A 27,594-nucleotide genomic window follows, 5' to 3' on the forward strand; every position below is an offset into this window, starting at 1 on the left:
TGTTTGGCCCGGATCTGGGCCAGAAGACATTTGCTATGTGGGTAGGTGTACTGCGGTTAAGCTAACTGAGACTTGTTATAGCACTTATATACATATACATTGCTCTTTTGTTGTTTTTGATTGCTTCCATTGTCCTCATTTGTAAGTCGCTTTGGATAAAAGCATCTGCTAAATGACTAAATGTAAATGTAAATATATAGTCACTCTCTGTGGTCACACACAGGTTGCCAAGAGGTTAAACTGTTACTGTTAACATGGTGGAACATTTTCTCCAGACAGTGTGAAATCTAGTAAGTGATATATAATTATATTATATAAATAAATAGTCTGTGAAATGTATGATGCACTGTCATTCATTGTGTGTTTTGTGATCCTCTCATCAGCAGCTGCAGTGTCTCTCAGCTGTATCAGTGCAGTCACTGTGACTCTGACTGACCGAGGTTTTTGTACGACTCTTTATCACTGTGTGAACACACTTTTACTGTTGATCTCATGGTAACTCAGACAGTAATAATCTCCTGTATCTTCAGTCTGGACTCCACTGATGGTGAGAGTGAAATCTTTTCCGTAGCTAGTTCCACTGCCGCTGAATCTAGATGGAGTTCCTGACTGGAGGGTGTTTATTTGATATATGAGGAGTTTAGGAGCTTCTCCAGGTTTCTGCTGATACCAGGCTAAGTAGCTGCCGTATATTCCTGGATCTGTACTACACTCTACTGAAGCTGTTTGACCGAGCTGGACAGTTTTAACTTTAGGCTGAGTCACAGTGACTCCTCTGGATTCTGAATAAAATAAAATAAATTAGTTTGCAAATCTTCTTAATAGCAGAATATTAAATTGATGTAAACAATAATAACATATTATATCATATATATCATATTACAATATCAAAATAGACATCCTACCTTGGATAAAAGCTGCAGTGGTCCAGATGAGGATGATGATGTAGTTCATTGTTGTTGTTGTGTCTTGTGTGATGATGAAGATTGTGTTCTGTTCTGCTCTCAGTCATGAAGTGTTAAACTCACAGCACTATAAACACTCTCAGAGCACTGAAGCATGTGCTGACGATGCAAAGAAGTGGGCAGGATTTACACACTACTTGAGCTGATAACAAACTCATATGCAATAAAAATATAGAAAATATAATTTTTACAGGGACTAGGTTTGGGTTTTGTTTGAATCTTATCGAATCTGATTCTGATTCTGCTTATCGATTCTGATTCTTATCGATTCCTAGTTTTAGTTCCAATAAGATAAAAAAATAAATTAAAAAAATTAAGTCAAACATTTAAATGTCAAACATATTTATTCTGTCATTTTACGAAGTGTTCTGTTGCAGCTGAATAACATGAGAAAAAAGCAGCAGCCTACAGAAAACTTGGTTTTGGTTTTAACAAAAACCTCTGCAGCAAAAAAAAAATAAAACTGAACAAATTTCAGGCACAGAAATAGACATAAAATAAACAGTCAGCAATAAATTAGTAGCAATAAATCAATTAGCAATAGCATAAAAAATAAAACTGAACAAATTTCAGGCACAGAAATTGACATAAATTTAGAAACCACTGCTTAGTTTTATTTCTCATCTGTTGACATCCACTTAAGACAAAAAACGACTGCAAAATGATCACACGAGTGAAAGAGAAGTCAGCTCTGGCCCGGAACTGCCTTTTCTACAGAGCACGGTGTGAGAACAGACACAAGCCGGGAACCCACACCGCTGTTCTCTGTGCTCTGCTTCAGATGTGTGCGCTGCATGCAAACAGTGTGCATGTTCTTTTATTCCAGCGTCGTTTAAGATCATTTCAGATCACATTAAAATGCACGTGTCTTATCATTCTTGGAAATTCAGAACCGGTTTGGAACAGGTTATCGATACCCAACCCTAACAATCACTAATATAACTGTTTAGTAAAAACAAGGATTATTTTTTTCTGTAATCAGCATTGTCTGATATGATAATAGGTAGATAAAATGAACAGTATTCAGCTGGGCTATCATTTATAAAACTTTCCATAGATTTCATCCTAAAAGTGTACGTACGCACAAAAGCACAAATGTTTTCAGAGATTTATAAAAGCATGTATACGCAGAACCTGCGCAAAAATCCCTTTATAAATCCCATCAGGGGAAGATTGTGTGTATGTGCATCTCCACCCCGTCTCCTCCCCAAAATAACCAAATATGGAGCTTACAGCCGGGTTTTACGAAGCATAACCTCATCTGCATCTCATTTCCGTGCATATTACCATCCACTGGACACCATGTTTAGCACCGTCAAAGGTACAAGATGTTAAAGAAATATGAGATACGGACTATAAATGCTATTTGTGCCATACATAAATTTTTATTGCTAAAATTCATCCAATATTCTTGTTACGCGTTTTAGAATAAATATATCAATATATCCTTTAAAAACTAAACTGTTTAAAATAGTTCTCAGATAAATATTTAAGAAGAGAGTTGATCTCATCCACTTCCAAAATACAAATAGTGTTTCAGTTATTTAAACAATTCAAATCAAATAAATTTATGCAGTTTTGCTGATAAGGTGAACATCGTTAAGCTATTTTTAGTAGAAACAGGTAGACCTATATTTATTGCAGTGTTATTACAATTGTCTAACTCGGCGCGTCACTTACAAAGTATAAAAAAAGAAAGAAAAAATGTAACGTGCAAATCTTGCTGTTGTATCTTTCAAAAACAGGGATATTTTTCATAATGTTGAGGACATGACTTCACACGACATCAACACCTCCATTCAGCTCCGGTTGTATTTAACCCTCAAACCGGAAAATCGACCGTTAGACCCCAAATTCAGCAGCGTCCAGGGCCGTCGCTAGTGGGGTGAAAGGCCCACGACGGAGGGGGGCCCCCCCCCGGCGATCTCAACCAACTGGCTGGGTCCAGCCTAAAAAGACGCTCAAGACAGTTAACGGGCCACTGCTGCACATCGTCAAGAAAGCTTATCATTTGCATGTCTTTTTAAGCCTTGCCAATTTAAACATTCAAAAGAGTTTAAAGCATTCAAACACAAGATGCGGAAAAACTCAACTGAGTCTTCGCGTGCAGTGTTCGGTGTGCACGCAGAGAGCCGTGTCTCACGGACAGAAACACCGAACCGAGCAACATTTCATACAAATCACAGTTTAAACATGCAAAAGATGTGAAAGAGGCCAATTCAGCACCCACGTACGCAGAGCAACATGTCTTCCCGCAGGCGGTGCATGAAGAGAGTACTTTCTTGCTCTTGTACTGACAAATACAGACAAAATTATGTCAAAATACCCATCTTGGAGAGTATCCTCGAAAAAAACTGTTGGTTATGTCTTAAGTGAAAGTAAACAGTGGAGAAAGAAATCTGATGTGTATAATTTTAATCGATGCATTGTCTCTTAAAGTGACCGCACATAATTTACTAGCTGCTGTAATGTTAATCCAAGAAAATGAAAGAAAGAAAATCACTCACTGCTCTTGACTGAATTACTTTGTAGTTTTAACAAGAATTAATCCACAATCAAACCAAAAATTATTCAGACACCAGATATAACTTTACTAGTGGGTGCAGGACACTAAAGTTCATTTATGTAACTGAGGATAGAAAATAAAGTAAACTGTGACACATATTATACTCAACAATTCTTCATACAGTGGACGACCAGTAAAACTGATAAAACATTTGGGACCAAAAATTATTCAGACACTTTGACCTGACCATGGTTTGCTTAAGTGTTTTTCTTTTTACACCCCAGACTGAACAAAATGAAGCATTGCTCGGTAATTGGTCAACAGAGTATTGCTAGTTGTGTAAATATTGTCATACTAACAGTTGGTCTGAAGTTTTGGTTGATTGTAATCCATTACATACTTTTCTATCAAAGTTATCTGACATTATCAAGATGGATTTCTTGTCATATTTTATTAGCATTTTCTAAACTGTGATAATGTGAGAAATGTTGAAGGTGTCTGAATAAATTTTGGTTTGTCTGTATATTTTATATTTATTTTATTTTTTTTTACAGTGAAGAGTATGCAGTGCTATTTTACATTTGATTATTCGGTTTCTGTACCTGCACACCTACAAACTTGAAAAAACTTACAGGGTAAGTTCACCCAAAAATGAAAATTAGCCTGTGTTTTACTCACCCTAGAAGCATCTTTGGTGTATGTGACTTTGTCTTCTTTCAGACGAACCCTGCCCACTCCAAGCCTTTCAATGTGTGTCAGTGGTTGTTTGTTGTCAACAGTTCAGAAGACGTGAAATAAATTGTGCGCATCTGTAATAACGACGTCCCTCACACATGGCTCCGGGAGGCGAATAAAGGCCTTCTGTAGCAAATCCAGACGTTTTGTAAGAAAAATATCCATATTTCAAACGTAACAAACACCCGCTTACCCCCACTGAAACGCTTGGCGGGGCCAGGACAATTTTTAAATATAACTCCGATTTGATTCGTCTGAAAGAAGAAATTCACGTACAGCTAGGATGCTTCAAGGGTAAGTAAAAACACAGGCTAATTTTCATTTTTGGGTTGAACTTACCCTTTAAAACATTGTGTAAATAGCACAAATAAATAAATAGAACGAACAAACAAATTAAACAATTTCAAACAGGGCCCACTGGTACAACCTGCACTGGGGCCCCGCAAACCCCAACTACGGCCCTGACTGTTACACAGTTTATTTTTTATGGTAAGAACCCTATACAATATAAATTATATTGAAAGTGGAGGATGGAAATTAATTTTAACTTAGAAATATTGACATATCCAAAGAAGTGGGCAGGATTTACAACAGCTTGAGCTGCTACAAGACTAATATGCTCTCTTTATATATAATGTTTTATTTTTAGAGTAATACCATTTACTGATAATTACATATTGATTAATTGTAAAATATTTGTTTTGTTAAATTGTTGAGTCTGGCTGATGTGACACTAGTCTTAATTCATTATATTGATATCAATGTAGATGTTTCAGTTTCCAGTGCTGCTGTAGAAATAGCATATTCATAACATATTCACATATTCTAGTCACGCATGGATATCTGCTAAGAGAAAGTATCTGATAATAGAGGAGTTTTACCAAGATAAAGTGAGTAGCATTCGTCTGATCGTGTGATTCCAACATAAAAATATTTTATAATGTAGCCTTTCATGTAGCCTATTTTCTCAATTGTATAAAGATCATCAGGACTCATAATTGTGTCAAATTAGTCTAGAATTAAAAAAAATAATAAAAACCTAGCAAGTTGGTGTGTCTTACCATATTATTTTATTGTATTATTTTAATTATGAACACACTGGTTTGTAGTGCAAACAGTTTTATCATTTACTGCACTTTGTTATCCTTCTCGTTATTTCTCTAACAGAGGTTAATAAACCAGTAAGTCTTGCACATTAACAGAAAACAACTTACTTCTGCTTTGAAAAATAAGGTGGATATGAGGGTGAGTAATTAATGACTGAATTTTCATTCTGGGGTGAAGTAACCCTTTAAACTGGCTTTATTGCTATTTGTTCTAGCTTTTCTTTATTGTATGTGGATGTGTACAACTCAAGTGAAATAATGCGCTTGCTAGTTTTATGATTAAATGTATTAAACATTACCTAATAATTAAAATTTCTTGTAAATTAAAATGCTTATAAATGTTATTCAACTTTTAACTCATATGATCATGCACATCTTGAAAAATCTACAAATGATTTGATCAGATGTTACACAATGATTAAAAGCTTGATGTGTTAATGCACAACACTTGTTCTGTTATTGAGGTGTGATACGGATAGAGTTAGGCTCAGGTTTAAGGGTTGGTAAGAGCTCAGGCAGTGTACAGGGGGTCAGTTTGATTAGTATATATGAACATGATTCAATCTGTTTATATTGCATTGTTTTTGATAAATGAAAAATGAAGTATTTTTTCTTGATTTTTTCCCCCTCCTGTTGATGTATGATGCAAGGAATATTATGTTTAACTGTTCACAATAGTATACTAATGTAAGTGTTGAGGTGATAAAAACATGTTTTGCACAGAAATTACAATGTGTGTTATGTCCTTACCAAGCATAGATAAACTTAAATAACCACACTTTACACAAACATTGTTACAGTAGATAAAGTCCAGTGCCAATAAAGATATACAAAATTGTAAATGTTTATAAACATTTGGAAGTGGAAGCAATTTCGCGCATGTGCAGTACAAATCGTGTTTCCGGTACGGATTGAGTAGTGGCATGTATAAAAACATGGAAGTAGTGTCTGTGACGTCACCCATTGTTTTCTGAGAAGCGTTTTTGACGCCAAAAGTGGGCGCAGACAGTCGTCGCCATCTTGGCAACGCGTCTCTCCCGTATAATCGAAAATGGGCAAAAAAGGCGAGAGCTGGTTGCTGAAACCACGCCCACCTAGCATGACGGCGGTGACAGCAGCAGCAGTCCACCTGTCACTCAAGTGGCTGAGCCCTTAATTATGCAGAACTTTAAGGCTTAATATAATTTAAACGGATGAGTTATAAAAAAAATTCACCTCCCTCACAGTCATCACGAAGAGCATAATTAGCTGTTGAAAATTTCCATTTAGGTTTCAGAAAACTGTTCTCTAACTTCAACCCTTCACTTTTCTGTCCAGAGCACATTGTTCCAGACATTTAGACCTCATGCAGATCAGACTAGAGCAGATGATCTGATATTCAAATGTTAATGTAGGTAAATAAAATAAATACAGTTCATTTTAATGTCCATATGACATAATCTCTGTAAAATGTGTTACTTGAAAGTCATTGTGTTGTTTGTGATCCTCTCATCAGCAGCTGCAAAGTCTCTCATCTGTATCAGTGCAGTCACTGTGACTCTGACTGACGGAGGTTTTTTGTACGACTCTTTATCACTGTGTGAACACCCGGCTACTACCAGGACAGTGGTCACTCAGACAGTAATAATCTCCTGTATCTTCAGTCTGGACTCCACTGATGGTGAGAGTGAAATCAGTGTTAGATCCTCTGCCACTGAATCTAGATGGAGTTCCAGTGTAACGGTATGTTGCATAATATATGAGGAGTTTAGGAGCTTCTCCAGGTTTCTGTAAGTACCAGTATAAGTTATTACTAGCACACACACTACTGCTGGTTTTACAGTTTATTTTGACTTCTTGTCCTTGAGCTGCTGTTATTATTGGATTTTGAGTTACAGTGTACTGTCCTCTACACTCTGAAAGAAAGAACAACAATGAAAATTAATGAAAAACTGTAAATGTTTAATATTTTACATGTAAAGTATGTATAAATCTTTGTTAAAATTTTTACTACACAAACCTTGAACAAACAGTGTGAGAGGTCCAGATGAGGATGCTGATGTTGTTCATTGTTGTTGTTGTGTCTTGTGTAATGATGAAGATTGTGTTTCTGTTTCTGCTCTCAGTCATGAAGTGTTAAACTCACAACACTATAAACACTCTCAGAGCACCAGGGGTGTCTACGTCGTGGGTAGGGGTGGCACCGGCACCCCTTGATAACCCCCCCCCCCCCCCCCCCCCCCCCATATCTTGTGATAGGCTTGTTTTTTAGTAAATGTTTAACTGTATCTAGCATTGGCGGATCCTCGCATGTGTAGACAGCTGCCTAGGGACGCTTTTTTTCTTTCCTTTACACTTAATTTTAGGCTGTTTCTATAGCGTGATCTTAATGACAAATGAGAGTGCATGATGTTACGTGATCCATGTAATGCGCAAGCACAAATCTCTCCACTAGCAAGTGGAATTCCTTCACTCACACAAAACTGGACATTTTATCAAAAACATACACCTTTCATCAATGAATTCCAAGGGAGCTTTTTTTCTAATTCAAGTGTATCAACCATGTTGTCCTCATATCACTGAAGACCAGAAGAGCTTTTTTTTTTTTTTTCGAATTCAGGTGAAGAGAATGCTTTTCTCATTAAATGGAAGCAAGCTGATTATAGTCAGCCTTCTCTAGTGATTTATTTTGTTATTTAATACTTAGTTAAGTGCTTAAAGTGTAAATCGTTACTCAGTTATGAACGTAACCTCGTTCCCTGAGATACGGAACGAGTACTGCGTATGGGGAAAAGCTCATTTTTCCTCGATACTGAAGCCTTTTTTCAATAACGCAGTGCAACTGCACTGCCATTGGTTTAAATCTGTAAACTTTTTTAAACCAATGACAGCGCTGCGTAGCTGCGCGAGCCTGTGGCGATGCAGCGCGCCAAAGCCCGCCAAAATGGGCGGGGTGAATGGCTATATAAGCAGGCAAATCGCCACAAGAAATCAGGTCATACGACTGAAATGACGACACTGAAGCCACAGCCTCGTGGCATGGCATATAACGCAGTACTCATTCCGTATCTCAGGGAACCGAGGTTACGTTCGTAACCGAGTACGTTCCCTTTCGATACTTCACTCATACTGCATATGGGGAACGAATTCAACCGCGCCGTGCCACGGTAGGGAACGACAAGACTTATCTTGGACACCTTGGGGTCCAGGGGAGAAGTGAGAGGGCCGGAGCCGTCAAACCCTTTACAGTACACTGCTAAGAGGGAGCTAGCTCCCTGGAGGTGATATGATGACGGAGTCTGATAGAGGCCGTCGTTGTCATACCGAAAGGACCTGAGCATGCAAGGTCGGGATGTCCAGGTTATAGAATCTGACAAAAGTGGATGGCGAGGACCAGCCGGCCGCCTCACAGATGTCCTTGATAAAGACACCACTAGACCAGGCCCAAGAAGAGGCCATCCCTCTAGTGGAGTGGGCTCTTACTCCTATGGGGCACTCAAGGCCCATAGAGGAGTAACACAGAGCAATAGCGTTGACTATCCAACGCGAGAGGCGTTGTTTTGAGACCGAAGACCCAGCCACCAAAGCAGACAAAAAGCTGGTCAGATTGCCGGAACGGCTGTGACCGCTCAATGTATATCCTCAAAGCCCTCACTGGGCAGAATAATTCCAGCTCTCGTTCAAAGGGGGCATTGCCGAGAGGGAAATGACCTGTGTTCTGAACGGGGTCGAGAGCACTTTATGGACGTAGCCATGCCTGGGTTTAAAAATGACCTTCGAGTCATTGGGCCCAAACTCAAGGCATGCAGGACTCACTGAGAGGGCCTGCAGATCGCCAACACGCTTGACCTTTGCTAGAGCAAATAGCAGAGTGGTTTTGAGCGATAAGGGCCGAAGGTCAGCTGACCGCAGCGGCTCAAAGGGAGGTCCTTTGAGTGCTCCGAGGACCGTGTGAAGGTCCCAAGTGGGACCAGTGAGAGGACGCGGGGGGGTGCCTGTACCTAGAACCTCTCAGGAAATGCACAATGAGGCTGTTTCAACCCACTGATTGGCCAGCGATAGGAGCATGAAATGCTGCGATTGCTGCTACGTACACCTTGAGCGTGGAAGGGGTGAGACCCTTGTCTAGATGCTCTTGGAGAAATGACAGTATTGGAGATATGTCACACTCAACAGGGTCTTCATTTCGTGCTGAGCACCAGTCAACGAAGACTGACCATTTCTGGGCGTAGAGGCGTCTTGCAGACGGGGGCTCTCGCCTGAGCAATGGTGTGTAGCACATCCCTGGGGAGGCTAAAGGCTCCCATCGAGGGACCATAGGTGCAGAGCCCAGAGTTCTGGCTGTGGATGCCAGATTGTCCTGTTCGCCTGAGAGAGGAGGTCCCGCCTCAGGGGAATCAGCCATGGGGCTTTTGTGGAAAGCCTAAATAGCTCCGAGGACCAAACCTGGCTCCTCCAGAGTGGGGCCACCAGGAGGACTCTGTGCTTGTCTTCCCTGACTCGTCTGATGACCTGAGGGATCAGAGCAATCGGGGGAAAAGCGTAAAGAAGGAGGCTGGGGCAGTTGTGGGCCAGCGCATCTGTGTCCTTCGAAAAATAGGTTGGGCAATGAGAGTTGCTTTCTGAGGCGAAATTGTTGACCCTCTGCCTTCCCAAAAATCTCCCAGATTTGGAGCATCCACTCGTCTGAGGGGACATTGCTCCGAGATAGCATGTCTGCTCCCAGATTTGTCCTGCCAGGTATATGCGTCGCCTTGAGTAGCAGTGAAATGCAGTGAGTAGCCGTGTTTTATTATCCCCAAAACCCACTTGGACGCTCCGGGGATGGCCTGCTAGGCCTCGGCCCGTGTGACAAGAGGCTGGATAGCGTGTGATAGCAGGCTGCTGAACAGGGGCCTGAACACTGACGAGTGTGGAAGAGGAAAAACTCTCTTTTTGAAAATGTGAAATATTTGTGTTCGCCATAATAATGGCGCTTTGCGTGGGTGCAATAAAAGTGGGCCCAGGTCGCAGAGCACGCAGGCGAGAGAGCTTTTGGGGTGGTCCGGCCGTGGCGGGACTTTGCCCCTTCCTCTTTCTTCCCCAACGATCAGGAAGATTTGGAGGGCGTCGGGTCCAGCACAATCCTTGGCCGGGGGCCCTGACGTCTCGGCGGTTTAGCGCGCTTAGTGGGGCGAGCTTGCTGATGCTGCTCCTTATGGGGGGGCCGCCTGTGAGGTAGAAGGGGCAGGCTTGCTCTGATGCTGAGTCGGCGCAGTCCTGGGGCGACTCGAGGCAGAGGCAGAGCTGGAGTGTTTGGGCAGGAAGTGTCGCATGGCCTGGGACGACTTCTGTGCTGCAGTGAAACACTCGGTGAATCCCTCTAAAGCTGGCCCGAAGAGAAGAGACGGATGGAGAGACTGGGGCATCGAGAAAGGCCACCTTGTCGCTCTCTTTGATCTCAGTCAAGTTGAGCCAGAGGGTGGCGCTCAAGCACAGTTTTTTTCTGGCACACAGGGCCAAATCTGTGGCGCTTGCTGAGATCGCGTCCAGTCTGCAGCGCGTTGGCTCTTCAGGGGGAGCCCACTCTAAATCGAGTTCCTCGACGGCTTTGGAGAGGATGCGGAAAAGCTCGGCATCCATCCCAGCTCTGGCGTCGATGGGATCAAGTGACGGCATGTGGGCAGGGTCAGAATCACCGGCCCAATCTTCCATTTCAGAAGCTGCGAGTGACATTGAAAGCATCTTTTAGAATCTCCGGATGGCGGCAGGAGATCCGCTGAGAAGCGGCCGGAAGCGAGAAGTGGGCGGCTCGGGAACGGCGCTAGAGAGTGGCTGTCCGCAAGAGCGCTGGTGCTGCAGGCGATCGGCGATCTCAGCTGGTCCGCTGTGGTGCCTCTTCGACGGCGAGAGCTTTTCAAGGCGAAGGCGTTCAGTAGGGATCCAGCGAAGTGAAGTCGTCGCTGAAGGAGTAAGATCTGATTTCCTGTGGAAAATTTGCCTGCTTATATAGCCATTTGCCCCGCCCATTTTGGCGGGCTTTGGCGCGCTGCATCGCCACAGGCTCGCGCAGCTACACAGTGCTGTCATTGGTTTAAAGATTTACAGATTAAGATTTACAGATTAAACCAATGGCCGTGCAGTTGCACTGCGTTATTGAAAAAAGGCTTCAGTATCGTGGAAAAAAGGAGCTTTTCCCCATACGCAGTATGAGTGAAGTATTGAAAGGGAAATACATATATTAAATTATTTTATTTAGTGCATTTGTATTTTTTAGTTTTTGTATATATAGCTATATAATAAAAGTGTATCAACCAGGTTCCAGAAATAATCACTGAGATCATGATGTGTCAGTCTCTATTTCAAAGAAGTATTCTCTCGTCCTGCTTGAGACTCAAATGCAGGAGAACAGCTTCATCATCTCCAGCAGGGGCAGGACTAGGATTAAGATCCATTGAAATAATAGCCAGTAACACCAACCAAAAAAAAACAAAATAAATAAATAAATTTTCAAGTAATAACAGCAACCAGACACTTCCTGTAGTTATTTATACAAAAAAAAACAAAAATAAAAACATCTTCACATCAAATTGTCTAAAAAGCATTAGCAATAAAAAAAAAATAAAAAATAATAATTAAAAAAAAAAAACACTTAAGCAAAACATGGTCAGGTCAAGTGTCTCTGAATAATTTTTGGTCTCAAATTTTTATCAGTTTTACTGGTAGTCCACTATATGAAGATTTTTTTGGGTATAATATGTCACAGTTTATCTATCCTCACTTACATAAAAGAACTATCGTGTCCTGCAAAATTATATCTGCTGTTTGAATCATTTTGGTTTTGACTGTAAGACTTCCTTACAGAACTGCTTCAGCTCAGTGACATTTGTAGGATTTTGAAACTGTTTATAACAGCATTTCAAAACTCATCGGTGTACGATTCTGTATTTTATGGATTGGAAATAAACAAAATTATGGCTTATTTCTGCATTTCTGGCAAAGTTTGACGAAGATGTAAGTACGGTCATCAAAAGAAGTAAATATTTTATGGATTGGCGGCTAAATTACCCAAATTCACTGAATCCTTCCAGTCCCGTTCTACGCAGCTAGCCTAGAGTCACTGAGTGAGATCAGATAGTAAACTGTCAAATTAGAGATGTCGTCGAGTTCGACTAAGATGTATAAGTCCGGTCATCAAAAAATCGAAATATTTGTGGATTGGAAACAAATGGAAAATTGACAAGCTTGTGCTGCAATTCTATGGATGTTTTTAGCGTCACGTGACTAAAAACTATGAATTGTAGCCTCTAAATTTGATAATGCTCAACACCAATGGTTCGAAGTGCTTTCAATGCTTGGTAAAGCATTTTATCATGCCAGGAAAGCTACTGAATCTCAGTTTACCAGTTGCTGATTGCGATGCAGACAATTTTTAAAAATAGGATACACATCTCAACCACAGAATGTCTCTATTCATGGTATGTAAACACTCAATATTATGTTTTAAAATATTGCTCTGGTCACAGTGAGCCAATATTTATTCTGATGACTTTCGTGTGACTGATCACACTGTAGTTAATATGAATAGCCTAACAAAATGCTTTCCTTGTTCAGATTTAATAATAACTGACACTTCAAATCAACATTTAAATTTCAACTTTTACTAAATGTAATCTTTAATAATGTCTAAAAATATATAAATGAATAACCTGATACAATTAGCGTGTTTTATGTCTTAAGTTCTCTTAAGTTGTTGTTGTTGTGTCTTGTGTGATGATGAAGATTGTGTTCTGTTCTGCTCTCAGTCATGAAGTGTTTAAACTCACAGCACTATAAACACACTCAGAGCACTGAAGCATGTGCTGACGATGCAAAGAAGTGGGCAGGATTCACAACAGCTTGAGCTGCTGACAAACTAATATAATATTTTACTTTCAGAGTAATGTTTTTAAACAATTTACTGATAATGTCATATTGAATAATTGTAAAATACTTGTTTGTTTTGTTTGTTGTTTGGCTAAATTATGTCTTTATATTGTCATCTATCAGTGTGGATGCAACATTTTCATTTTCCAGTGCAGCTGAAGAAACAATGTGTTCATATATTCTAGTCATGCACGATTCATATATCTGTTAATTGAAAGTATCCACCCTAAGGAGGAACCAACATTGTTTTTTTTTTTTTTGTTTTTTTTTTTTCATTTTTACTTCTAGGTCACTGAAATGACTGGATTCTTCATATCATAAGTGTAGACCATTTTAAAAATATTTGTAAATAAAAAACACTAGTTTTGTTATTACTAAAATCATATACTACTTTTATGTAACCGGGGGAACAAAAATAATGAAAAAATTAAAAAAAAAACATATAATAAAACAAAAAATAAAGATGATAAAAAAAAAATGATAAAAAAAATGATCCATTGTGGGTTTTTTTAATGTTGAAATAATGTTGACGTCACTATATGGGAAATATTTTCATGGAGACTTTTTTCCATTTGAATAAAAATCATCAGGACTCATAATTGTGTCAAATGAGTCTACACTGAAACAATGTAAATCTGATAAATTCAAAACTACTGATTCATTTGTCTGAAGCTGCAGGTGTTTATGTGAATCATATATGATTGAGCTGTATATGCTGTATATGAAGAACAGAAACATTCATTATGATAAACTCCACACACACCATCCATGATAAAAGAGGTCAAAGGTCACATCAGAGTCACAGATCGTCAAATAAATTTCCTTAAAAAAGTGTTAGTCAGTACACAACAAGAGAATGAATGAGAACTAAAGGGTACTGTAAAGTCAGACCGAAACAAGTCTATTGTAAATAAGATTAATAAACTCTTTGATTATGATTATGGGCTTGCTTAGTTGGGGACACTTAATTTCTGGCAATATTGTCGACTTGATTGCACAGACACTATTTGAACTGAACTGAGCTGGACAATGATGACATCACTGAATCAATGATGAACTGACTTTAACTGAAAAATTAAGTGTTTACTGTTGTCCTCTTGCATTATCAACCACACTATTTTCCTGTTTGACACTGTAAAGCTGCTTTGGCACAATCTGATTGACTTGAATTGATGGAAAGAATCACATTATTTTGCAAGCAATAACAAACACTTTTAATGTACTTTATGTGAAAGAGATTTGTTATTTAAAAGTATTTTGCCCAAACTATATCATCAGCAGCAAGTGTTTCTGCTCTCAGTGTGTTGAAGTGTTTCTCTCTCTGCTGGAGTTTGTGTTCACTCGAGTGGAATAGAGGTTTTTGTACGAGAGTTTCATGAGATTGTATCATTGTGGTGGACTTTCGGTGGAGGAACTAAACTGGTGCTCGGTAAGTCTGTCTGTCTGTCTTATTAATTCTTCTGTATAAAAATATTATACTTTAATAAAAAATAAAAAAATAAAATAAAATAAAAATAAGAAAATGTTAAAACAGTCAAAAATGCATAATGAATGTTTAATGTTGAACTTAAATATTCCTACTGAACACACAAATCTTCTCTAAATACATTTCCATAATGTTAAGAGTTCATTAATTTATCACCGGTTTGTTTTTCCTTCATTCATTTTTACACTGTGTTTATAAATACTTGATATTTTATCGTAGATTGTATACATGAAAAGTGACATTTGAATATAGATGTAGTTACTTTTATAGTTGATTTTGAATCTCACATTGTTCTTATAAAGCAGTTTTTTTAATACAAGAAAAAAAAAACATTTAAAAAATATATGTACATTTAGAAAATGCTGATTTTAACAGTTTAATAGTATCTTATGATATAATTTAATTCGAGCTTACAAGATAGCAGATTGCTACTGTTGCTGGAGTTTGTTTTGAAAAATTGTAAAAGTGATGCCCTATAGAAATAAAACAACCGTCTTCTATAAGAGAATATATCCAATAAAAATATTAGATCTTTATGTTTGAAAATAAAAATAAAAAAAACTTAAAGCAGTCTTAGTATGTTTCATTTATGAGGTTTAATTTAAATGTATATATTGTTTGTGTAGTTTCAATATTGTATAAATATATCAGCTGTAGAGGTGTTGAATAAGATATCACATTTTGAGAAGTGTAAACAAAAGAAAAAAAATAAGAGTAGAACATTTAGCATAAAAAATTCTTAACTTTATCTCAGGATATATATATATATATATATATATATATATATATATATATATATATAAAATTACTGGAATTAAGTCATGTCAGTCAGTGATGTTGAATAAGATGAATGTTGAGATTGTTGTGATTTTGACTGAAAGTCCTGTTGAAATGCTGTGAATGCTGCAGGGCAAGATGCTGCAGGTGCTGGGAGCTGCAGTGTGTTTTTCTTCTGTGTTTGTGAATGTGTTGTGTTTGGTTTGTCTCCTGCAGCTGGTCCCACAGTGAAGCCCTCAGTGTCTCTGCGTGCCGCCCTCTTCTCTGCAGATCTCTGGAGACTCAGCCGCACTGCTCTGCGCTGCTCAGCTCTTACTCTCCACAGGGAGGCGCTGGTGAGCTGGACACTGGATGGCCTCAGAGGTCACCGAGGGGGTTGTGACCAGCGCAGAGAGCGAGCAGGACGGCCCGCTACAGAGGTACTGACGTCCGCAGTAGCGTCTCCTGACCCTCAGCAAAGCACGCTGGGAAGCACGGAGCGGGAGAGCTGTACGTCTGCAGAGTAACACATGATGGAGCTCCTCATGAGGCCTCGTTCCACAAGAGTCGCTGTTAGTCGCTCGCAGTGCTGATGTTTCTCCAGTGAGCGCTGCTCTCTCCTGAAGATGAGTGTATCTGAGTGTCCTGTGTCAGGCAGGATTCACATGAGTTAGTGCTGCAACTGTAGTCATTTACAACTCAATACTGAAAGAGAGCTCTAGTGTCAAAGCACTGGCTGGTTGATCTTTCAATCTGCTGCTGTGTTTGCTGCACCATTCAATAAAGCTTCTCAACAAACTCCATTTGTGTCTGACAACATCATTCAACTAACAGATGAAGATGCATGTAGTGTTTGTCCAGGTGTTTTTTTCAGAAGCTGGATCAGTTAGCAGTAAATATAGTCCAAATAAAGCTCTTGGGGTCTTGAACATGGTCTCTGGAGACAGAGCTGCTCTATTCTGAGAGGATCACAATCACTCCACCCCTGACAATGCAAATGAGATTTTCAGCCCACACTCCCAGAGTCACTGTTTGATTGGTTACATGATCTGAACTGAAAAAAACCAACCGTTTCACTTCTGCTGTAGTCAAGCAGCGCCAGCAGGTGAAAAGGAAATATTATTTAAATTGTGCTTTTTTTGAATATACTTACAGTAGTGTATTTAAATTATGCTATACTAAACTCTCATTTTAATGTATTATTATTTGAACAAATAAATATATTAAGCATATCTCAAAATATGTTTAAGATCAAGTTTAAGCTATTTACAATATATTTTACTATATTAAATTGCATTAAACTGTTATTTCTTCATATATTATATATATATATATATATATATATATATATATATATAAATATATAATATATATAGATATATATATATATATATATATATATATAATATATAATTTCTTTTTTCATGTAAGTAAATAGTAGTTAAGGCCATCAAGTATGAAGTGGGACTGACTATTATTTTAATAATTAAAAAAGCATTATCTAATGATTAACAGACCATTATTTCATGTAACGGATTTTAACTTACAAATGTCATTAAACGTTCAATTCATGTGATCAATCACTTCTTAAAACATCTTCAAATGATTTTAACAAATGTTATGCAATGATTAAAAGCGTTTATGAAGGTGCAACACTTGAGGTGTAATGTGGGTAAGGTTAGGGACAGGTTTGGTGGTATGGGTAGAGGTTTAAGGGTTGGTTAACCTTTTGAGCGGTACGGTCCCACATATGTGATTCTTATTTCCGTGCCCCTCAGAGTACGGTCCCACATATGGGATTTGAAAATCTTACTTTTCAGAGTGACGTCGCATAACTGCCAAATTCAAACTGCGTTTTCGCGCTGAGCCAGAGAGAGACTGCACTGTTCTTGTCATATTATCACAACTATGCAGTATTATTAATCACATAATGCATATTTTAGTTTTCAGACATTTTAAATCCACATATAAGTACTAGTAAAAACAATACATTTAGAGTTTGAAAAATACAGGCATAAGTCTATGGAAGCAGCAAAAGCCCCCCCCCCCACAATAAATAAATTCAAATTTAAATTTGCAGATGTTTTTATATTCATAGATCAGATACACACATAGTGTAAGTTACTATAAAGTTCACTCTATTCTTCACCCAGTTTTCATCGGCCCACTTTATTAGTTGTATTTCAGGAGAAATCGATGAATTCACGTGCTGTAAATGCGACTGTCAGGACTCTCTGAACTGCAGCCCCCCGCGAGCAAACATGGCGGCGCCCGTCTCACATTACAGATCACAATCCAAAAATCATTTAGAAAGGTTTTTAAACGGACAAAACGCACTATCATTTACACATTTATGAATCGGAATATCGGATTGTTCATGACATGGTATATGAAAGTTTGTGAATATTTTAACATAAAAAGAAAAGGAAAAAAAAAACTAAATAAAACAATCCATCTGTCAAACAGTGTTATTGTAGACGCGGGTGTCACGCGACAAGCCTGATACGTCGCCATATGGAAAACAGTAAGGGGAACGTTCTTAAAATAACGGTCGTCTTAAAAAAAAAAAAAATCACTCTGGGGGGGACCGCTAGAATATTTAAAACTCACCACTGAAAAGGTTAAGGAAGTGTATGGGGTCAGTTTGATTACTAAGGGAACAAAACTCAAAATATTAAAATTATATTACAAATAAAAATGAACATTCTTGAAAAAAAGATTTGTTTTCTCCTGGTTTGTCTCTGTTGATGTATGATTCAAGGAATATCCTGATTAATGATACTACAGTTGTTGTTTTTTTTTTGCTCATTGTGACTTGTCAGCACAGGTCACATTTATTCTTCAGGAGGAAGCACACTGTACAGGCGGTAAAGGGGGGGAATGACAACAACGCATGCACGATGTTTCAGATGGTATGGCAAGTATAAACACATGAATAGGATATGAGTCACAATTAAAAGAATGTGTAAACGGACAGCCAAAAAAATATATAGGCAACAAATCAGAATTGGGCATCAAGATCTGCAGTGTAAACGAGGTCTTAGTGAAGGTGGGATAGGCCAAAATCGCGCTGATAGAAGTGCTCTCTCTCTCACACACGCTCCCCTTCTTCAGTTTCATACAGCACTCGATCAGTTCTCAGAGCTCAAATACACACACAGCAGTCCAAATGTCTATCGTGTAGAGTATCTCACGTAAATACAGTTGGTTATGGATTAAGTGAACGTAAACAGGTGGGTAAAAACTGAACGTTTGTCAGAATTACATGCATACCTTCTGTTTTCAAAGGGACAGTGTTCCTAATTAAGTACCTATCCGTTCTGTAAACACCATGCCAGCAGAGGGAGCTCTCACCCCGAATTTTGACTGTGAGCTCTTCTTCTGCAGCTACTTCATGTTTGGTGGCCATATTAAGTTGGCCACCACATTGCATCTTCACGAAAGTATTGCCAGTTTACCCTGCCTTACCAAGCGTTTGTTTCACTGTCTAGTTCTCCTGTGTATACCCTGTTTTCCCCTGTTTCTCTTGACTACTCTTTTGGATTACACTTTCGCCTGTTTGCCTTTTCGGACTGCCTCCTTGTGTATGACTCCGAACCAGTCTGCTTGCCTTTTTCCTTAGCTGACCACTGAGATTTGTGGAAACTGTTTAATAAACCCTGCATATGGATTCTACTTCGGCTTCTGCCTCAACTCCATTACACTCATTAATGTCATTAATGTTATAACAAACAAAATATGTTAAATGAATGTATACTTGTTTAAGTACCTACTGTATCTGAAAAAAAAAGTTTAATTTGTATCTCTAACAAAATGAAAATTGTCGTCATTTATTCCAATTTTTCCAAATTCAATTCTGATTCAGATTTCTCTCATAAGCTTAACTGATTTGGTCTAAAGAGAGAAGAAATAATGACTAGTTTTGTTTGAAGACTACATATAAAAATAGCTACCAAAAATAAATGTTGGTAACTGCAGTTTGACTAAAAGTAATGACTAAAAGTTGACAAAAATGCAATGACTTTTTGTTGACTAAAACTAGACGAAAACTATGAAAGACTCAAATGACTAAAATGTGACTAAGACTATTAAACATTTTTCGTCTCTCAACATAAAAAAAAACTAAGACTAAATCAAGAATGCCTGTCAAGAATTATCACTGGTAAAGAATGTAAAATCTTTTCTGTGGGTCGAATAGAACGCATCATGTCCAGACAGCAGAAGTGACTGAATGCAGTCTGTTCAGTTTGATTGACAGCGATCATCTTGACAGGAATAATAAAATTAATAATATTTTTTTTTCTCATAGCTTCACAAAACTGAAGTGAACCACTGATGTCACATTGACTGTTTTATTGATTTCCTTACTGTGTTTTCTGGACTTGGGAATGTCCAGTTGTTTTGCTGTCTAGGAGGTGTCGGATAGAGAGCTTTCCAGATTTCATCAGAAATATCTTAATTTGTGTTTGAGAGATGAACAAAGGTCTTACAGGTTTGGAACAACATGCAGGGTGAGTAATTAATGACATGAATTTTGATTTTGGGGTTAACTAACCCTTTAAACTGGCTATATTGCTATTTGTTCTAGTTTTTCCTTTATTGTATGTGGATGTGTCCAACTCAAGTGAAATAATGTGCTTGTTAGTTTTTTATGATTAAAAGTATTAATCATTACCTTATAATTTTTAAATTTCTTGCAAATTAAAATACTTACAAATGTTATTCAACTTTTTTAACTCATATGATCATGCACATCTTGAAAATCTCCAAATGATTTGATCAGATGTTACACAATGATTAAAAGCTTGTGTTAATGCACAACACTTGTTCTGTTATTGAGGTGTGATACGGATAGAGTTAGGATCAGGTTGGGGTAAGGGTTGGTAAGATGGGTCCGCAGTGTACAGGGGTCAATTCGATTAGTATAAGGCAATTGCGATTCAATCTGTTTATACTGCATTGTTTTGATAAATGAAAAATGAAGAATATTCTTGAATTTTTTTCTCCCCTCTTGTTGAAGTATGATTTAAGGAATATTCTGTTAAACAATTCCAAAAACTAGTTATACTAATATAAGTGTTGAGGTGATAAAACATGCTTTGCACCCAACTTACAAATGTTTGTTATGTCTTTAAACCAAAACATTAATCTAAACTTAACTAACCACACTTTGCACAAACATTGTACAGCAGATAAAGTCCAGTGCCAATAGAGAAAAAAGAAAAAAAAAGGAAAAAATGGTGTTTATAACACCATTTACAAATAAGGATTCAACTCAACTTAGGATTGGGTACTGCAAAAAAAAAAAGTCGTGAACAAATGATTAATAAAAATGATTTTTAAAGATGTTAAAAATAGGTTGAATTCTGCTCATTTAGTCACTTTTTGTCACAAAAAATGATGCTGACGCGATGCTCATTGAAGGGTAATAATGATTAGTAAATGGTTAAAACATTTACAAATGATGAATAGTTTTCCGCTTTAGATTTTTGCACTGCAAAAAACATTAATAAATAATAAATATTTAAGATGTGCAAATAGGAAGTGTCACACAACAAACAAAGACCAAATATATGACCTTTACAGACTGATAAATGAGTTAATGAATATCATTAACATGAATAATTTACAAATGTGTTGTAAGTTATCTTACCAAAAAGTTCAAATCATGAAATAAATCAAACGGATCATTAGTAGAGGTTTATGGTTATAAGTTATTAGTTTGATACATTATTTATCACTTATAAATCACTGAAGTATTTTATGTCAAAATTTGTTTTGTATAATTATCTCAATAAACAATTGTTTAATAATGAACACAAAATGATGAATAAACCATTAGGAAATGATCAGTATCAGATTAGAGTACAAGAGAGTAATTCATTTGTTTTGAAGTGTCTTCTCTGACACACATGGAGTCTTTAACTCTGTGGCACCTCTGATGTGAGCTTCGTTGGAGTGGAATAGGTTTTTATTTAAAAAGCGGTTTGAGAGGTTCACTCATCACTAGATCCACACACTTGTAACCCACACAGAACACAAGTCTGTGCTGATGAGGTGAAAGGATTTTTACACAACCCACTGGAAATCACCTGACTAAGACATTTATAAATGTTTATCAACTTCAAAACAAATGAATTACTCTCTTAAAAATAGTGCTTCGTTAACCCTAACCTTACATGTTTGTGCTTTTGAACACTCCAGACCAGCTAACAAATTCACCAATAAATCATTATACTGATTCATTTATCAAATGGTTTATTCATCATTTGTTCCATGATTAACAATTGTTTATTGAGATAATTATACAAAACAATTTTGAACAGAAATACTTCAATGATTTTATAAGTGATAAATAATGTATCAACTAATAAAACATCTACTAATGATCAGTTTTGATTTATTTCATGATTTGAACTTTTTGTTAAGATAACTTACAACACATTTGTAAATTGTTAGCCATTAACCACTCATCATTAATCATTTATGAACATATGTCCCATGTTGTTGTAAATGATTCGTTCATCATTAACTAACTTACTTATAAAGGATGACTTACAACTGAATTAATAAAACATTAATAAAATGTTAATATATCACATATTAATCATTTATGAATGTATAGTCATGTTTTGTAAATAATTAGTTCATCATTAACTAATAATTTTATAAATGAATATAACTGAACGTTATTATAAAGTGTTACCGAAAGTTATTATAAAATGTTACCATACAATATATGCTTTGTGAAAAGTATGACACTGGAATTTATGATTTCCTAAATAAATATATGTTTGGATTTTCTTATCCATGGCCATAGTGCTGTACTTCTTCTGAACAACAAGGGACATTTGTGGCCATTCTGTAGGTTGGTTGTGTTTGTTTACATTGTGCATGAATTCAAAATGAACTGAGATTTATAAAGTGGGATGCATTAGAAAACATTTTTGTGTGTATAAAAGGTTTTATAAAAGGTTTGCAGGGATATTTTCAGAATATATAATGCATGTTTTTATAAACGAGGCCCCAGAACTCAAACTCATATTTGATAATCAAATGTCACTCAGTGAACCATGAAAACACCCTGCAGATGAAGGAAATTATGAATCTATTCTGTGTAGTCAGATTCTGAAGCTCAAACCACTGAAACAAACAGATCACTATTGGTTCTCTGTGTGTTGACTCTGTGTAGTTTTACTGTATCATGAAGCTCCTGTGAGGACGCTGAACATCTGCTGATGGAGCTGCTCTATTCTGAGAGGAACACAATCACTCAAATACGAGTTTGACTGTTTGACTCTTTATTCCTCTGAACATGAGTCTAATGGAGACTAATGGGAGAGAGATGAGGTTTTGTTCACACTGAGACTCTCAGCCCCCCCCCCCCCCCCCCAGTCATACTGACCTTCTGAATGATTGAATCAACTGTTGATCTGATTCATGGTTAATTACAAGACACACCTGAACATAATGACACAATAACCATTTGACACGGAACACATGGAGGGAAACACACATCATAATGAGTCCAAGGGCGTGACAGTGAGATATTGTGCCTATGTATGAATTTTCTCAATCAGATTCACCATGGTGTCAAACCAATGTTTTTAACCCTAGAGTGCAGACTTGGATCAACAAAAAACATAATACACAACACACCAACAACACCTCCTTCTTCGAGCTGCCAAAAAAGCAGGCTCCATATAGACAACTTGAAAGTTCTCAGTTCTATGTAAGGGAATGCTAAAATGTGTGACAACTTACCCTACCCCTGTCATCCAATGTTTAGTTAGCTGTATTTGCATAATGGTTTGAAATTAGCAGTTTACAAAATGCATCACATTTTTGCCTGAGAATCTGCAATTTATGCACACTATTAATCATTAATTAAGCATTAGTAAACAGATAATTCATAATTTATAAAGCATTAATAGACATAATAACTGCACACTATTAATCATTAATTAAGCATTAGTAAACAGATAATTCATAATTTATAAAGCATTAATAGACATTAATAAGCAGTTTATAAATACAGATATAAATGCTTTATTCTTGGAGTTAAAAAAGCATATCTATAATGTGTTTAATATTTTATTGTCATACTTTATTCCATGATCAAGTTATCATTTCTCAATGAAGTATAGCATTATTTACAAACCAGTTATTTAGGAGTTGCCAGTGATTCATGAAGATCACAAGAAATTGTAAGTAAATGTAGTAAATTCAGGTAGTTATAAAGCATTTAGTAGTGGGTCAGTTAACTATGTATGTGAGCTCATTCTAAAGTGAGGACTAGTTATGCCTTGTAAACCATTTATAAAGGATATTTAAAGGCTCAGTTATCTTCTAAACAGGAAAATGAAAACAAACACAACACAGTGATACAGAACATAGAAATATTAACAACCTTTAAATGTCATTTGTAAAAGCTTTACAAGGCATAAATAGTCCTCACTTTAGATGAGCTCACAAAAATAGTTAACTAACAACTACATATGTTTTATAACTACCTGAATTAACCATGAATTACAGTAGAAATACATGTTAATAAACCATTTATAACACTCTAAAGTAACCTATTACTATATGTGTGAAAAATAAGATGTATGAATGCATATTTAAATAGTTTATTAATCATTTACTTACAATTTCTAAGTGATCTTATGAACCACTGACAACTCCTTTATAACTGGTGTGTAAATAATGCTATACTTCATTTAGAAATGATAAATTGATCATTAATAAAGTATGACAAAAAACACTTATTAAAATACATAATAGATATTCTTTTAAATCAAGTATAAAGCATTTTATATCTGTATTTATAAACTGCTTATTAATGTCTATTAATGCTTTATAAATGATGAATTAACTGTTTCCTAATGCTTAACTAATGATTAATAGCGTGCAGTTATTATAAAGTGTTACCAATATAGTTTGTCAAAAATTTGATTCTTACACCGAAATCAGTTTTTCCCCCCTTTATAAAATCTGCATATATCTATTTACAGCTTTGACAACCATTCATATAAGATCGGGGAGGAAGTGGGTAAATAATGAAATTATCACAGGACTCCTAGCTTTTCCCTGATAGGTGGAAGTGGTGTTGTTACAACTCTCCCCATGTTACAGACCAGCGTGATCTCATGATAATTTGTATGTATTGTAATATTTATTGGGTTATCTCTTTTGCTTATTACACGGGACTAAATGAGCTCAACAGTTCAATTAACTTGCAGCCACCCCTTTGCTTAGCCAGGTTAGGTCCGGGATATGGAGTCTTAGCAACCGCAACCAGAATAAGGAAATAGGAATACCTTTATTAACACATTTTTAATTTTAAGTTTGACTGAGTATCTAACATCAAACAGCAGTATAAAATTAATCAAAACACACGCTACAAAACCCCACCCACAATTCATAATCTCAGTAGTGAGTCACTTTACTCCTAACACACGTGCAGCACGGCAAAACCTGAAAAATCATGTGTACTGCTGCAAGTTTCATCTACAGAAACCTTTAACACAATTTGCTTCCCCCCCACCTAAACAAAACTCCCCCACAATACAATATAATAAAATTACAAAACAATAATAAAAACATGAATACTGAAGTGATGTCCATCTGTCATGTCCATTGATCTGTTCCTCACATAAACCGGTGTCCCTGTATACACACACCAACACAGTCTCTCGATCGTGAACAGTGCAACATGACCACATTCATTCACATGGACACATTGACTAATAAATCATTCATCCGACCACATAGTCCTCTGTCCAACCAACAATTCATTCATCCTGCAACAAAAGGATTCACAAAAAAAAAAGTGTCAAGCAAGCCTGCTCCTTCAGTCTCGTCTGAAACATGCCCCATGTATCATCAGCCTATTACAGTATATCAAATCACTCCATTCTCTCTGCTCCAGGTGATTCACATCATTTATCAAATTGCTGCCCACGCCTTACTTGACACTTTGTCACAGTATTTTGAAATAAAAATGTGGTTCTACAAAATGTACATTTACTTACCTTTATACAGGCACTAAAACGTACAATACTGATTTATTTTCAGCATTTAAACATACAATAATCCCGTATTGACTACAGCAAAAAATGAATTTTTATGAATATTGAAATTGCGACATTAATTTTATTACTGTTGTTTTTAGTTTTCATATCAATGGCCTAATGTTTTCAATTCCATTATTAATTCAATTGTTTACTCGTTTACTTAATATGAAATTATAACAATTTCATTCTGTTCTGTGTGATTTTTTTTATCATCATTTGGATTAATTTTGGTACTGCTTTTGACATTTTTTACAATAAATAAATGATTGCAATTGCATCTGTCTGTCATGTGTTTTTCCTTATAATGTACAGAATTTAGTTATGGTTGGGGGTTTCGAGGTAGGAGTGGGATTAGCGAATATAAAAATATTTTTAATGCTTATAAATAATATTTTTGATTGTTACCAAAATGGTCAATTCCAGGATATTTTGGTCAGTTACTTTTTATATCCTTTTATATTCAATATAAAATGGGTAGGTTAAGGTTTGGAGGTAGGTTAAGGGGGGGCTTAACATCTAAATCGCTTATTGATAAAATGATAAAAATGCATATTCGCTATAAAATGGGTAGGTTTAAGGCTAGGTTAAGGGGTCCAAAAATCCGTAATTATATAAAAGATACGCAAATATTGTTTTAGCTAAAAATATATAGTGTTTTATACGTTTTAAATGTTTAAATGTGTCTAAATTGTATGTTTTAGCATCAATAAAACCAAAAATGAACGTTTTGTGCTTGTAAATGTTACGTACAGTATTTATAGCTACTTATAAACAATGAGACAAGGCTGCACAACCATACCCAGTCTCCCCTACTGTCGACTTTGTGGCAAAACATTGGTGTCTTGTGCAAAAAAAAAGCTACTCTATTAAAATAATAATAATAATAATAATAATAATAATAATAATAATAATAATAATGATATATTTAAAACATTTATACATACTATGTATAGTTCAAAATCAAATCTATTAACATGCTTACTGACATGTCGATAGAGACATAGGACGTAAAATTATAATTAAAGTCTATTTGGAGTACTTGTGCACAATGTATATATACTTGCAATAGTTCCACTTTAGCACAATCAAATATACTTCAGTTTATTTTTAGTTTGATTTCAGCACTACTTTTTGCACAAATAAAGTGCATTAAGTACAAAATTAGTTTGTAATTATAATTACAATTTAGCAGACTTTTATAGTATAATAGTTTTAGTATGCTAATAGTACAGTAGCAGGGTATACAGAATTTTTGTCTAGTATAATTAGCATGACATAGATGTATTTCAAGTACATTTTAGTATATTTATTTTTAATAGGGATATTTTCATGTGGAAATCTACTAAGTGATATGTGATTCTATTACATTTACTTAGTATAGCTTATAAATACATTTTTAAATATTGATACAACTGTCATTCATTGTGTTGTTTGTCATCCTCCATCAGCAGCTGCAGTGTCTCTCAGCTGTATCAGTGCAGTCACTGTGACTCTGACTGACGGAGGTTTTTTGTACGACTCTTTATCACTGTGTGAAACAGCCTAGTACCCATGTAGTGGTAACTCTGACAGTAATAATCTCCTGTATCTTCAGGCTGGACTCCAATGATGGTCAGAGTTAAAACAATGGAAGTTCCACTGCCAATGAATCTAGATGGAGTTCCTGACCGAAGGGTGTTTATGTTAGAAATGAGGAGTTTAGGAGTTTCTCCAGGTTTCTGCTGATACCAGGCTAAGTCGTTGCTGTATATCCCTACATCTATACGACACTCTATTATCACTGTTTGACCGAGCTGGACAGTTTTAACTTCAGGTTGAGTCAGAGTGACTCCTCTGGATTCTGAAGCAGAGAAAATAAAATCAATTAGTGTTTAAAACTACATCACATATATATTTTTTTTAACAAAAACAGCAACACTAGTGTCAAATTGTTTATTTCTTACCTTGAATAAAAGCTGCAATGGTCCAGATGATGAGGATGATGTTGTTCATTGTTGTTGTTGTGTCTTGTGTGATGATGAAGATTGTGTTCTGTTCTGCTCTCAGTCATGAAGTGTTAAACTCACAGCACTATAAACAC

The 27,594-nt window shown here is 36.6% G+C and overlaps 1 gene segment (V, D, J or C); it reads right to left on the reverse strand.

Annotated features, from left to right (window-relative positions):
* Nucleotides 1–452: 452 nt before the first annotated feature.
* On the reverse strand, nt 453–27,594 carry LOC122142474. The segment is given in 2 exon segments: nt 453–782; nt 27,458–27,594. Coding segments are annotated over 2 exon segments (372 nt in total).

The sequence above is a fragment of the Cyprinus carpio genome, chromosome B25 (assembly GCF_018340385.1).
Source record: "Cyprinus carpio isolate SPL01 chromosome B25, ASM1834038v1, whole genome shotgun sequence".
In the NCBI taxonomy this organism is placed as follows: domain Eukaryota; kingdom Metazoa; phylum Chordata; class Actinopteri; order Cypriniformes; family Cyprinidae; genus Cyprinus; species Cyprinus carpio.